The 15403-nt window shown below is 39.2% G+C and overlaps 2 protein-coding genes across 3 annotated transcripts; one reads left to right on the forward strand and one right to left on the reverse strand.

The window, feature by feature from the left end:
- Positions 1–1418: 1418 nt before the first annotated feature.
- On the forward strand, positions 1419–2963 carry LOC125208298 (patatin-like protein 3). Its single transcript, XM_048107880.2, has one exon. It carries the CDS (start codon positions 1555–1557, stop codon positions 2653–2655), a length of 1101 nt encoding a protein of 366 aa, XP_047963837.1. The 5' UTR covers positions 1419–1554; the 3' UTR covers positions 2656–2963.
- Positions 2964–8351: 5388 nt separating this feature from the next.
- On the reverse strand, positions 8352–14574 carry LOC125205410 (casein kinase 1-like protein HD16). Of its 2 annotated transcripts, none has more exons than XM_089060892.1 (17): positions 14226–14574; positions 13267–13717; positions 12982–13107; positions 12824–12897; positions 12633–12702; positions 12509–12564; positions 12343–12414; positions 12096–12190; positions 11652–11718; positions 11447–11576; positions 11141–11359; positions 10795–10925; positions 9890–10064; positions 9700–9790; positions 9354–9511; positions 8750–8932; positions 8352–8667 (listed from the first exon to the last, which is right to left on the reverse strand). In XM_089060892.1, the coding sequence occupies exons 2-17, from the start codon at positions 13666–13668 to the stop codon at positions 8608–8610; spliced, it is 2109 nt and encodes a 702-aa protein (XP_088917018.1). In that variant the 5' UTR covers positions 13669–13717; positions 14226–14574; the 3' UTR covers positions 8352–8607. The 2 variants fall into 2 exon arrangements, with proteins under 2 accessions (XP_088917018.1, XP_047960274.1); XM_048104317.2 differs by having other exon boundaries at positions 8744–8932.
- Positions 14575–15403: the final 829 nt, after the last annotated feature.

Genomic DNA, 15403 nt, shown 5'->3' on the forward strand with positions numbered 1-15403 from the left:
TAATTGATACGGCAGACACTAGGGCGGAACTACGGCAGAAAGAAGGATCGGACTAAGAAATGTTGATGTGACAATCACTAGGGTAGACATTAGGGCGGATGATCATACGACCATTATGGATGCTATTAGTAATGCAGTCGGTAAATAACCGTCTTTTATTTAAAGATATATCCATAATGATTAATCTAGTTATGTACAAGTAGATAGAGGGAAGAGGGACTTTAACAGAAGAAATTAACCGTATACATCTTTAATTTGAATGACCTCCATCACAAAATCAAAAGCACAATCTTTAAGTAGAGCTGGTAGCTTTTGTGGATTCTATATTTTGAAATGTTTTTGGTATAGAAGACATGAAATATCTATCTGAAAGATCATCCAAATATTGATGTTTGTTTAGATGCAAAAAGAAGGTATGCATAGAATGAAATAGAAAGTCGGCAGAGTGAGAGAGGGTAGGCAAAGCATCATCGCATCGATCTTATCGGACGGGCCATGCATGATCTTCCCACTTAGGCCCTACTTGGATTTTCAATTGACCACTTTTACTTTCACCATCAGCTAAACTAATTACCCCCACTCAAAATCACTAATTGTTACACTGTGGCTAGCCGTAAAAGGTAATTTTTGTAAATTTTAATAAAAAAAATTACTCTCATTAACGTTTAAATTTATTTGTAATACTACCACTTTCAAATTTCTACTTATTCTATGAAGAGACTATTATTTGACCCAGAAAAAGGGTATAATTAGTACAGTAGTTAGTATGCTTTAGGTAAAGTAAACGTCTTACCAAATCACTATTCACTAGTAAATAAACGATTTTTATTTGAACTGGAATGATGATAAGTGATGATTAAAAAATATAGTTACATATCGTTGTGTTCATAATTAAGTAGCAGTGCTTAATGTCGGAGAATTACTTAGTTAGTTTGGCATGCGTAATTGGCAGAAATAGTAGTAATTAGTGCTACTAATTCCCCGCAGTTAGTGTTGCACTTGCAGGTGTACTGTGGGATTGATTGATTATTCCCCTACGCTAAAGCGTAAAGTAATTACTACTAGTGTTGATAAATTGGTTTGCCACCACCACCTCTACTTTTTCCAATTTTTAAAGAGATAAAGAATAGAATAGTATATTGAGTTTTGATAACGGCGTGGACACTTAGTTATAAGTTGAAATATTTACCCGCGCGGCGCGAATGGTGGTCCTTCTCCTCTGCCTAGTATTATATTCCAACCTACTGTAACAAACCTTATATCATAATATTAAAAGGAAACATAATGCAAAGTTATGTCCCTTCCATCCAAAAAATTAAATATTAAACAATGTCCCCACTCCTCTTTCCTTCCCTCCTTCCACATATTTTAATTTAAAGGCATAACAGCACCCCCATTATATTTTCATATAGTAGTACTACTATATATTAGCCACTTCCACATCCTCTCTTCTCATTCAATTCACTCACTTCTTAGCTCAATACCAATTTCTCCTCCTCCTTTTCCAATCTTATTATATTAAATCAATATTCTTATTGTACATTGACATCAATTATGGCAGCGGTTTACCCAAACATGCTCCAAGACAAGCTCACCAACGAAATATTCTCCATTCTGGAGAACAAATTCCTCTTCGGCAGCACCAACACTTTGACTAACAACGACAACGGAAAGGTGAGGATCCTGAGCATGGACGCGGGCGACGCTATCCTGGCCGCGAACGCCCTCGTCCATCTCCAGTCCATCCTCCGTGCCAAATCCGGCAACCCCGCCGCCCACATTGCCGACTTCTTCGACGTGGTGGCGGGGTCCGGCGCGGGGGGAGTCCTGGCGGCGCTCCTCTTCACCCGCGGCAAGGACGGCGCCCCCCTCATGACGGCCGACCAGTCCCTCACCTTCCTCCTCGACCACCACCGCACCTTAACCCCCCGCCGCCGCCGCCAGCTGTTCGGGCGGAGGAGCGCCTCCAAGCTGCTGAAGAAGGTGTTCGGCGAATTGACGCTCAAGGACACGCTGAGGAAAGGGGTGCTGATCCCCTGCTACGACCTGAAGAGCGGGGCGCCGTTCCTGTTCTCGCGCGCGGACGCGCTGGAGATGGACGGCTGCGATTTCCGGATCGCGGGGCTGTGCGAGGCCACGCTGGCAGACGCGGCGGTGGAGCTGAGGTCGGTGGACGGGAGGAGCAGGATTGCGGCGGTTGGGGGGAGGGTCGGGATGAGCAATCCGACGGCGGCGGCGATCACGCACGTGCTCAACAACAAGCACGAGTTCCCGCTGTGCGCCTCCATCCGGGATATCCTCGTGGTGTCGCTGGGAGGGGCAGCTGACGTGGCGGCGCAGGGGTTTTCGGAGATGGTGGATCAGGCGGTGGCGATGGCGTTTGGGGAGGAGAGGAGGAGTAATTATGTGAGGATTCAGGGGGTGGTGAATGGGGAGAAGAAGAGGGCGGTGGCGGAGAGGATTTTGGGGGAGAAGAATGTGGAGTCGGTGTTGTTTAAAGGGAAGAAAATGGTGGAGGCGACGAATATGGAGAGGATGGAGATGTTGGGAGGGGAGCTGATTAAAGAGCAGGAGAGGAGGAAGAATGCTATTTTGCCGACGGTGCTGCTCACTTCGCCAAGATCTTCATCGGCTTCTACACTCTCATCCAATTAGATTATTATTATTCTTTTTTATTTCTTGGTTACAAATTGGTTATTGATTTTTGGTGTTTGTTTGTAAGTAGAGAGTAGAGACTGCCAGTCGGTAGACATCCGAGTTAGTGCAGAGGTGGGTCACAAAGCATCCCATCGCCGAGTGTTTGATTTATGTCCACATATGTATATGTAGTAATTTCCATCGTGTGTGTGGCTGTGTCTCTGCTGGCTCTTCTTGACTAGCTATTTATTAGCTACTGTGTATCAGTATCACTTGATCAATGATCATGGAAGAAATATAGTATATAATTCTGCTGGTTGAATTCAGTTCTCGTCTTTGAATACACCTTTCAACTACACGTAATATTCTCTACAATCATAAATATATGCATCACCTTGATTTCGGTCCATATTAATCAAGCAAAAGAGTTTGAACAACTCAAAATTATTATTTGGACATTGTATGTTTGAAATGACACCAACACCCACCCAAGCAAAATTGGTGCTGCTCTCCTGGGATTGAGCTTCCAAATCCAAAACTTGTAACTTGTAGATGTTGTAAATATCCCTTCATCATATATCCCATTGACTCGTTGAGAAGAGCTTGGAACAGCCAGCTCTGAGTATATGAGGTTGACCTTGAGATAAGCAGAAACCCAACCTTTTATTTCTCTAACGGGCAGTGGTCGCGTTTCCTTGAGATTTCAGGTGCCGCAACACCAATCGTCTTTTTTTCACTAATATTCTCTCATTGTTTGGATTGACGAAGCTTAGCTGAGGCCCAACTAGAAAATCTTGCTCCTCCAATGTTAACAGAGTATTTATTAGAGCATATCTAAGAGGATAGGTAAATGGAGAAATAAAGTTATATAACTACTCCCTCTCTGTTCCAGTTAAGAGCATCCACAGTGGTGCTGATGTTCCGGTGGACATCCAAAAACACCTCTGTCACGTCATAAGCACATCTCACTGCACAATGGTGGACATCCCCCGCGGACATCCACAATAATTTTTTTTTTTACAAATTTATCAATTAAACAATTTACGGAATTAAAAAATTTACGAGCCGTATATATAGAGTTTTTTTTTAAAAAAATTAAATTTAAAAATCGGGACGTCCGTCGGTCCGACGCAATGGTGGACGTCGCGCGGATATCCGGGAACACCGCGGATATCCGATGTCCTCACCTCACGTCTGTGTCCGCCCCTCCGTCGCCTAGTGGCGGACGTCCCAAGTGGACATCCGGCACGCCGGTCGGACGTCTGCCAGGATATCTGCCATAGCGGATGCTCTAAGATGACCCTGTTTTTTCGCCCTTGTTTTTGGAAAAATGACTATAAATAGTTAAAATGGAAAGAACTTCAAGTAAAACAAATAATACTGTAATATAGAAGAGACTCTCCTCTATATTATTCTCTATTTTACTTTACTTTCTCTCCATTTTAACTATTTATATATATCATTTTTCCTAAAGCACGTGCGAAGAAGAAATGAGTCATCTTTATTGGGACGGAGGGAGTACCATATTTATCTTTTTTTTTTCATAAAAAATCATTATCCAAGATGAGAGATTTTTGGAAAGGTATTATATATTTTCCCATTTTGAAGAGGTATCTTCTAACTACTATATTTGTCTTCTTTTCATGAAAAATCATTCTACAAAGGGAAAGGTATTTGATAAGATATACAATTTTAAGTTTTTGATGCATTTTGTAGTATTATTTTATTTTTTCAAAAAATAAATATTTTTAAAACACTAATAAAAGTAGAACACGTACACGTGATATAGGTATAGCCTAAAGGTAGGGGACTAAAATTTGCAAATTCTACTATTATTATTAATTTAATTAGCCTTATTTATCTCATCTTCTTCTTGAAACAGCAACAACCATTTTTTTAAAACCTCCTGCAAGTTCAAGTTTTAGCCCTCCTTCTTATTCAGTCTTTTACATTTTAGACTTAGATACAGTAGTTTGGTGAGGACTAAAGACATTTTTTCATACATTTTGAATTTTTTTGAAGTACAAAATATATAAAAAAAAATTTATTTGGGGAGGGCTTAAGCCCTTCCTCCCTTGGCTGTGTGTCCGCCACTGGGGGGAGAGGTAAATGGAGAAGTAAAGTTATATAACTACCATATTTATCTTTTTTTCATGAAAAACCATTTTTCAATAGGAGAGGTATTTGAGAAAGTATTATACTTTTTCTCATTTTGAAGAGCTATCTTTACCTCTCCATCAATGGCGAGGATGGAGATATAAAATCTTATAAGTACCATATTTGTCTTCTTTTCATGAAACATTATTCTCCAAGGGGAAGGTTTTTGAGAAGGTATTACACTTTATGTATTTTAATGCATTTTGTACTACTACATAGTACTCCCCCCGTCCCACATTTAGAGTCACTTATTGTTATGGCTCGAGTTTTAAGAAAGAGTTGAAATGTGTAATAAATGAAGTAAGATGGTAGAGTGTGTAATAAATGAAGTGAGATGGTGCAGTTGGTGGAAGGTGGGTCCCTTTTGACTTTTGATTTTTGTTTTGATTTATTTTAATGTAGATAATGACATTTTTATGTAATTTTGATGAAGAATGGGGTAAAATTGTATGACCAAATATGGAAAATTCTAAAAGTGACTCTTAAACTGAGACGAACTTTTATGGCAAAAAGTGACTCTTAATCTGGGACGGAGGGAGTATTATTTTATTTTTTTAAAATAATTTTCTTTTCTATATACCTTTTTCCTTTGGAATGTGTTGTATTTTGGTATGGTATATTTCACTTTTTGAGAAGGTAAATAGAAGATATACATCTTTCATTGGAGATGCTCTTAAGAAGGTTAATACTACATGATATGCCATTTATATATATATATCTTCCCTCATTGGAGATGCTCTTAGAGCATCCACATCGTTGTTTCAATGCGGGCTCGGGCTCGTCTGGGCGAGACGAGCCAACATCGAGACGGCGATGCAGCCCTTCGTGCTGTCCCACGGCCCTCCGCATCGAGGAAGCTGGCGAGCTCTGGCGCGAGGCGTGACGCCCACTTGCCGGTCCGCGAGTGGGCGTAGTCATGCTGACGCAATAAATAATTTAAAAAAAAAAAAACGATTTTCTAAAAAAAAAATTAAAAATTAAAATTTTTAAACGGTAATTTTTTTTTTCTTTTTTTATTCTATAAATACTCCCATTACCTCTTTCATTTTACACACAAACACACATCTCTCATCTTTTTTTCTTCTCATCACTATCATATCATCTCCATTTTCTCTCCAATTTCTGCAAAAATGTCTGGTGACGGAAACTCCGGCGGTGAGGACGGCTTTGACTTGAACGCGTTTGTCAACCGGGGGGCATGTACAATGTTTTGGGTGCTTCTGGTTCGTCGCTGGGCACCCAAGGCTCGTCAACGTCGGTGTACCAAACACCATCTTTTCCAGTTTAGGGAGGAGACGGAAGAGGACGAGCCAGCATAGGAGGAGGACAAGGCGGTGGAAGCTCCGCCAGTCGCGGATTCGGAAACGAGGACGAGGACGAGGACCTAGGCCGTCATCCATACAGCTCCGCGGAGACGATGACACTGTTCGACACTTGGATCAACGCGTCGTACGATCCCATCGTCGTGAATCAACAAACCCGCAAGTGTTTTTGGGATAAGGTCATCGACGTATACAACAAGTAAAAGCCGAAGGGGGCCCGCCGCTGCAACTTGAAGATGCTTCGCAGTCATTTTGAGCGAGCCGACAGAGATATCAAACTATTTTGTGTGATATACAAGCATGAAGCGGAGAATTACCAAAGCGGAGCCAATGAAGCCGACATTCTGTGAGCGGCTTTGCGAGTCTTTATAGCCGACACCAAAAAAGATTTCAATTATGCCGATGTTTGGCAGTCGGTCAAAGAGTTTGATAGGTGGGCTGGCGGTGTCCAGTCCAGTCGAGCACGGGCTCGAGCTCGAGCTCGAAACGCACGAAGCACACGGCGGGTAGCCAATACTCATCTAATGAGGGCGGGGAAGGCAACGCCTCACAAGAGGTTGAGTTCCCGACATCCGATGCAGGGGCTCCTCCGGTACACTACGTCGGCCGCAAGGGAACAAAGCGGCGAAGACGGCTAGAGCTCGCGCAGGGAGGGTCCGAGGCGTATCAAGCCAGGCGAGCTCCCAAGGGTAGCCGACCTCGCTAATGTCCATGTACTTCACCGCACGATGGCTAACACTTCCCGCATGACGCCTGACCAATATCAAGCCCATCTTGCCGGCATTGCGTATCTGGTAAGAGAACTTGGTATTCCCCCTCCATCTAGCTTAGGTGCACTGCCACCGCCTTCGGGGGTTGAGTCGGCGGTGGAGTAGTTTTTATCATTTAAGTGTGCAATTTTTAATTTCTAGTATTTTAAATTATGTCTTTTTTATTTTATTTTTTTAGATTTTAATTATGTATTTTTTTATTTTTTAGGATTTTAAATTGTACTAATTTTCTTTTATTTAATGAAGTGTGTTTTTATTAATTGAATTAGTTGAAAAATAAAAGTATAAAATGAAATTGAATGAATAGTTAAGGGATGAGATGGTTAAGAGATGAGGGTTGCAGGTGTTGTCTCTTAGTTAAGAGATAGGGCAAAAAGTGCAGTGGGGCCCATGAATAGTGAATGGATGAAACGGTATTGAGGCATGAATGTGGATGACCTTAGTGTTACTAGGACTTTTTTTTAAAGCAATTGTTGGTATTGGCGGTAAAACAGACTACAATAAAGAGATTTATGGGGATTGCGAGGAAAAAATAGAGGATGAGTGGTAGAAACTAGAGATACATACATCAGTACTGGGTTGTTAGATGTAGAACCGACCTAAAGAATTAGGAGCATTAGAAGTTGAAGTGATTATTGATTACGTCAACAATAAAGCTGCAAAAAAGAGATACTCCATCCGTCCGCAAATAGGAGTTCCGTTTTTTCATTTTAATCCGTTCGCGAATAGGAGTCCCGGTTCGCTTTTACCATAAATGGTAATAGGGTCTCACCTTCCATTATCTCATTCCACTCATATTTAATTTAAAACTAATATATACAAGTGAGACCCTTATTCCACTATTTTTTTTTCACCAACTTTTCTTAACATTTTTTAAAACTCGTGCCGCCCATAAATGGAACTCCTAATGATGGACGGAGGAAGTACTAAATATATTGAGAAATTACGTGAGATAGAGTGACAAAAGAAATATACTCTGTGAAGGCCCAAAAAGCATTTGAGGTATTCTCGAGTGAAAAGGAGAATTAAGTAGGATACGAACAAATTTTAATTTAAAGAAAAATAAATTTTGTTGATATAATGCAGTGTTTATGTGTATAATATAGGAGAGAGATAAAATTAATAGTATGATAAACTGAAATCCAATTATATGATTACTGGAATTTGTGAATAATGTATGATTAAATAGTTATTAAAATGCAAAAAATAGAAAAAAAAAATCTAAGCTTCCTTTATAATCTATCATGCCTTATCAATTATGATTCTAAATTAAACGAATGTCAAGTTGTAGCAAATATAATTTAGTTATAAGATAGAGTGGATTACTTTCACCACAGTTTCTGTTATTTGGGTCATAGAGTATCGATAGTAGGGGGAGTAAATACATAGTCGTGGTGTGAACTCTTTTTAGTGAATGTTGAAGAATAGTGGTATGGTAGGGGGGCTTATTAATGAGAGAATAGGCTACAATAAAGAATTCATAATATGATGATCAATCACAATCGCAATCACACTCCAAATCTTAGCGTTGTGTTGGAAAGCCATTTAGCCTCTGATGGCTTTTACATAAGCACACAACCAACTTCCTTACTCCTTCCCCCATTGCACATCCTCAACACCTTCTGCTTCAATGGCGGCGTCTTTCCATTACACGGAAACTCAGCATGTCGCATTTTTAGCTTGCCCTCCTCATCCCAATTAGTACATATTTTACATCAGCTTTAGCAAACTGTACGGCCATAACATATCGACGCAATGTAGAGATTCTTCGACCACTTCTCCTGTAAATCAAAATGCAAATCAGTTCATACCCTTCATTAAACCAAGCTTAATCCAATTCTAAGATAAAGTTAGTACCTTTACATGGGTGCTTGGGAATGCAGATGTACGAAGAGTCTCCTGAGTCTCGTCCATCATTTTGCGTCTGGGTATGCTAAGTATGAATGCTGCCTGATCGGTGGTAGCAGCCATCGATGTTATTCTATACCCATTTTCCCATCGCCGGTGTATTCCTTCACTTGGATAAAGAAAATCAAGTTCAACCACCTGAGAACAAATCAGCCATTAGTATTATGTCATGTAACAGCCAAACATCCATTTTCCGATATTTCCAGCTTGGTTGTATTGGCTTATTGTGTGGAAATGATTGGTAAAGACGAGTTATTCATCCACAGTAATTTGCATAAATCAAAGGTTGGAAATGGCCCATATGGTCTTGGGCTTATAAACTCATCATAGGGAGGGGGAGGGGGAGGGGGAGGTAAAGTTCATTATATACCTATTCCCACTACCTTAGAAAATGACATTGTCTTAATAGTTGGATGTGAAGAATAAGATTGTTGTAGATGCGAATTAATGATAAAAGTGTTCAAAAGAATTATAGCACCCTTACTATAAATAGAGCATTGGTATTCTGAGTGAATTTAAAAAAGAATTACAAGTAGTGAAAATGGAAAGATGCTTTTACCTGTTCAGAATACCCAGAATTTCTGGACATCACGACACCCCAGCGGCTGCCAGCAGTTGTCATAGACGTGACATGGAATCCTTCTTTCCACTTCTTATTGATCCACTTGAAAGGAAAGGATTCACTAACTTTATATGATTGTTGGGTATAAGGTGTTCCTGAAGGATAGACGAGTTAAGAGGAATAAGATCAATCTTAGCTAAAGGATATGATGAAGATGAAACCTTACCATAAGTAAAATTTTCAGAGAATTCGTAAAAATTTTAACAATGAAGGAAAACACAAGGGGGTGGTGAACTGTGAAATTGAGAGATATACATGATACAGCAGCCAGATAAGAGCTTACCTTTAGACATAACCACCAGAGAACTTCCATTAGCTGCACCAGCTATAGAACTGATGTAATAGTTTTTTTCCCATTGTTCCATAATCCAATCCTGCAGAGAACAAATAAAATATTATTGCATTGGGCATGTACACCCAGCTAGAATGGAGAAAACATCAAAAAAGTAAAACACAATAATGAGGTTTTCTACCTTATGAAGAAAAACTGCTGAAAGCTCATACACCTGTGAAGTAAACCCTGTTCCAGCATCCATGATCAAGGCCCACAGACTTGATGCTGAAGCCACGCAGCTAATATATAAGCCATCTTCGTTACCCTTCTCTACATGTTGATGGAGTCTTGAATCCGCAACATTGTAGTGGTATCTACACGAAGGATAATTTCACAAAAAATATAGTGAGAGGTATGTGCAATAAAATTTGAAACACAATCCATGTCAATTGAAACGATGCATGATGAATTCATTATTTACAGAGAGAAAATTCAACCAATTCACAATAAGTTATCATAGTATTCAAAAATAAATTATTAAAATACTGAGTCAAAATTGCAGGTTTATCCACGTTGAACACAGTAAAGATTAAATAACACCAGCACAATCACAAATATACCAATCTGAATATGTGCAAATGTATGACATACAACAAGCCTAGAGTAGAATGTATTGTATGAGGCAGCATTAAAATATGTATTTAGAAATGGACAAGTAAAAATGAGAAAACAGAAAAAAATACTACTCCGTATATAATTATTGCAAAAACTGGCATAAGGCAGCACCAGAAACTACCAAGAAAACCTGGCGAACTAGCGATAACAATATACAAAAAATTTACCACATTAATCCCAGTAATGTCTGAAATGACTTAGGACCTAAATATATCATTTAAGGCTGTGCGGGGCTAGGTAGATTCCAACTAAAGCGAGAACGTGTAAAGATAACATTAAGTAATCATTATGAAACAACTGGTTGACATCAAATATTTGCTAATTCTCACATTTGCAGTGTAATTTTTTAAATAATGTACAAATAAATATAAGAGAAATTTAAAATGCAAGCACCAATTGCCCAAATAAATATTCAATATCAGCAGTCACCTCTGTTTCATTGGGCGTCGTGCATTGTACACTGAGATCCACTGAGTGGCAGGACTGCCCAGTCGTACTTTCTTCTTTGGTTGCTCATCCTCTTCCAAGTTAATGAGTAACCTGCCACGCTTTTGCCCAACCTGTTCGAACAAACATAATAAAGATAAACTAAAATATGCATATCCATAGCAAAGTTGTTAAGTTTGTCTGGCGGGAATCTTTTGTGCTTAATGAGAAGTGAGAGTCTTCAAGGCACCATCATTTATTATGTGATGGTTCTAATTTCAAAAGAAGTCAATTAACATGTTATATTTCAGCACACTAAACTTGGTCAAACAAACTGATTTGTTGCTACCTTAAGAGCTCCATCTATCCTTATCGGTCTCAACGATGTGCATGGTTCAATCAGACTATCAAAAAGGGAGATCAGCTTGGAATAATTTGGCTCTTCATCAAACTTCATATTAGTAACAGCCTCAAGGAACTGTTTAAATGGAGCAGGGCAGAAGCAACACATCAGTTCTGGAGAGGTCGCCATTTTCTTTTTAGAGACTAGAAAGCTCTTGTTATCACCCTGCCACATCACCATCAAATAAGGGGTAGGGTCAGCCAAATCTGATAAGAAAATCGTCAGAGTTAACTAAGTGTTAGTGTCAGTCACCTGATACCCTTGCCATGGCAACCTTCCTTTTATAAGAAATATCAGGGTGTATGCCAGTGACTCAAGATCATCTCTCCTACTTCCTGTACGGCCCAAGTGTGCATGCACACTTGCATACCTTATAGTGCCCCTGTGGATAGATAACTAGAGTTTATTGGTCTGAACTAAGCCAGTATAGCAACAAATCTACATAAACTCCACTGACCTAAATATATCCGGCCTCTGATCGTACTCAACATGCTGACCAGATGAAGCATCTTTCCATCTGGAAGCTGCAAGCCAAATTTGTTCAGAACAGCAGAAGATAATACATAAGGTGGAAGTGGGAAAAATGGCAGCAATATCACAAATACTAAGGACAAACAAGAAATGGTGTGTGTTCATTCAATGTTTCATGCTATCAACCAATTAATACTCCCTCCGTCCCACTCTAAGTGGAACATTTTTTATCCAACACAAGGTTTTATGCAATATTGTTTTGTGAGTTAAGTGGAGAGAGAATAAAGTAGAAAGAGTGATGTTTCTATATTAAGAAATGGGTCATTTAGAGTGGGATATCCCAAAAAAAGGAAAATTTGTCACTCCGAGTTAGACAGGGGGAGTACAAGGTAGCAAAGGTACATGCAAACAGATCATGAATTTATCATACCCAAACCAAGATCAATAAGATACAGCTTTTTCTCCTCTGCTGTTCCAGGCTGACCGAGTAAAAAGTTCTCTGGCTTCACATCACCATGCACAAATCTAGATTACCGGCAGAAATAAAGGAGATTGAATTAATAGCAATTTTAGTGAACAGAAGCACAAAAAAAAAAAAAAAAAAAACCACCTCCATTTTCTAGACAGTGGTGGTCAGAAAACAAAGAATTAATTTGGAAGTGTTTGGTAGGTTTTACCCCTTCATGTGAAGCTTTTCAAGAATTGATATAGCCTCAACTGCTATGCAAGCTGCCATACTTGGCGACATCCTGTTTCAGGTGCTCAAGGTCAATGGCAACGTGAACATAAAAACAGGATTAAATGGAGCATGCATCACAGAGAAAGAGAGAGAGATGATCTTACGACTGGCCCAAAGAATTCCAAACATCCCAAAGACTAGGCCCAAGTATGTCCATGACCTGAAACAATAGTCATTAGAAACAAGATAGAAATGTCGAAGCCAAATGAATAATATACCAAAACCCACCAGAATGTAGAAATCTCCTTGGCGGCCCTTGTAGTGAACCCATGGAACCCCATAACATCCATTCAGGGAGCTTACAGAAAAATTACACAGCAATTATGAAAAATAAACATCCATAAAAAGAAGGAAAGTACAAAAAAAGAGAGCAAGAAAAAGATTTCGCGAACATTTCAAAGTATGAATAAAAAACTTACTTGTAGACCTGCCATTCATAAGGAGGGCCATAATTGCAACCCTTGCTATTTCGGTGTTCAAACTTCAATGCTACCTACAGAAAGAAAAATAATTTTACTAGACAGCATCAAGATCGATTTGGTAATCAGTTTTAGCAATTATCCGTGCTAGATGATACCTCAATAGCATCAGGTCCCATTCTTTCACTGCCACCAGTTACCCTTCGACCAACATAAACTTGGCCAAATCCACCCTTACCTAATTTTCTTTCTGTCTTATACATTGGTGAGTTGCCAACTTGGACCTGCATTAAATAACATTGGACTAACTACCCAGAAAATAAAATGCAAATTCGAAAATGGTTGAGATGCAATGTGAATGGTGCCTGCAATCTCAATAAGTTGAATGAGCCACAATATTCCCAGAGGAAATGCAGAAATGAGAAGAATGGGCAAGGAATTACCCTGTCAGGGACTGGAGTGGAACTTGGTTCTTCTTCAACTCCCATTACTTTATCAGCACTTCCACCTTCCATGGGGATTTCCTTATTTGCTACACCCTCTATTTTATTACAAGCCGGATCCCCTGCCCCAACACCAGCTTGAGGAAGAATCTCACGAGGTGGATTTGGGTCCAAATCTATCAACCTAACCCCTCTGCCTCTACCAGCAGCAGTTGGCCTTGCGGGTGTTGCTGCAGAAGGCCCTTTAGCTACACCAGCTGCATTCCCTCTCCCTCTTCCCCTCCTTCTGGTTCTATTCTGAGCAGGTGCAAGAAAATTCTCTTCTTGATTAGCAGGTTGAGAGGCAGGCTGGAGATCACCAAGCCGTTTTGATCTCCGTGCTCCGCTACGCAATTCTGGCATCGTCACCCATGCAAATCAGCTCCTGCTCACTTCCCACCTTCCGTGCAACCTTCAGAGAGGTAAAAGGCCAAGTCTTTAACCAGCATATCATGATTGGAATTCCAAGTTATAATCAAAATGAGCAAAAATTCTAAACGACAGCAAATTTTCCCCAATGGCTGAATAATAGATCCTACTTTTTAGAACTAGTTAAGTTATATATCCGCACAATAGCCAGTGGAACCTATTTGTATGGGTTCAGGATTTCCCCATAGTAGAAGCAAAATGCAGCCCAATTATCGCATAGATAGGATAGGAAACAGATAAAGTAGGCATCCAATCCAACATTATTTATACCTTAAAAATCATGGTGCAAAAACGTTGTAAAACAACAACAGCAGAGACATTAATAGCCAAGTAATCCCAGGATTATCAACTAAGCTTATGGGAACCATAATATACGGAGAGAGAGAAAAACACTAAATCAGTCATATCACCGCTAATGAAGGAATATTAAACAGTTGGCTATCATCGTACATTGAAATGAAATCAGTAATAAAAGCAGCGACAGATCGAACCTCAGAAACAGTAAAAACTGGAGGATCGGAGATGAAATACGGGAAATCGACTACAAAATCAATTTATTAAACGATCAAAATCAGATCTTCAGCAGAAATAGAAATACCCAGGTCATATACAAAAGTAATTATCCTTTTGAAATTGGAAAAAGAAGAAGAAGATATAGATGTATTGTTAAGAATCAGAGGATTTAAAGAGTGAAGGATGGGTGTGGATATCGAAGAAAGAAAAATTAGGGAAAATCGTTGTGTATTGTAATGTATCGGTGTATAGATTTTTCTATGGCTGTCCAGCTTATCTCTCTCCCTACACACAACATCTACTGCTTGTCAGCCTCCTCTTCTCTCTCTTCTCTATGAATTTATGTATATATATGGTGTGAGTTGTGTAGGTCATTCCTTTTCTTCTCTTTTTTTATTTTCAGCCTTTTAATCATTTAATTTAACCCCTCATTCATTTGCGTTTGGTAACACCATACGTTGATCACGAATTATATTCGAATTGGTACTGTATATACTATGATATGATATTTTGTGAAATGAGGTGGGGGATTTAGGACGGCAGAACTACTTAAGTAAATCAATTTAATTATAAAAGGCACCTTTTTTATTGAATAGTATTAGTATTTTTTTTTATGTATTTCCTACAATAATTAAAAATGAAAGCATTCCCCCAACGCAACAAATTCTCTCAAGTAAATTTTTTTTATCGAGTTTGATATTGTTGGTGAAATACTTGGTTAAGATTTTGGAGGAATTGAGAATGAGAAGCGGTGAGTGTGAGAAATAAGAGGATGTCAATTCATAATTGGCTTTGAGTAGCTAGAAAACAATAAGAGAATGTACAATATTCAAATCCCCCTTTGAATATTTTTTTTCAATGGGTAGATAATCTTTGTAGGCCTGTTAACGAGGCATGGTATTCGAGTGAAAAACGCTGAGGTCAGTGTTGAGTGCTTGAATTTTGACTACTTGTTGCATATCTATCAAAGTTGAAAAGGAATTGGCTGTGCTTTTCTGGAAATAGCTTGTTTATTGTTCATTGCAACGTACAAAGATGCATAGTTATTGTTTACTTTTTTTTTCTTGAATTTGTCACACAAACTCTAATGCCCTGTATCTGATGAACATAATGATAATTTTAGCAATATGGACATCTTTCATGATTTGTTTGTACC

This window comes from Salvia hispanica, chromosome 6, assembly GCF_029641045.1.
Source record: "Salvia hispanica isolate PSC_SH4W2 chromosome 6, Shi_PSC_v1, whole genome shotgun sequence".
NCBI classification, from domain to species: Eukaryota; Viridiplantae; Streptophyta; class Magnoliopsida; order Lamiales; family Lamiaceae; genus Salvia; species Salvia hispanica.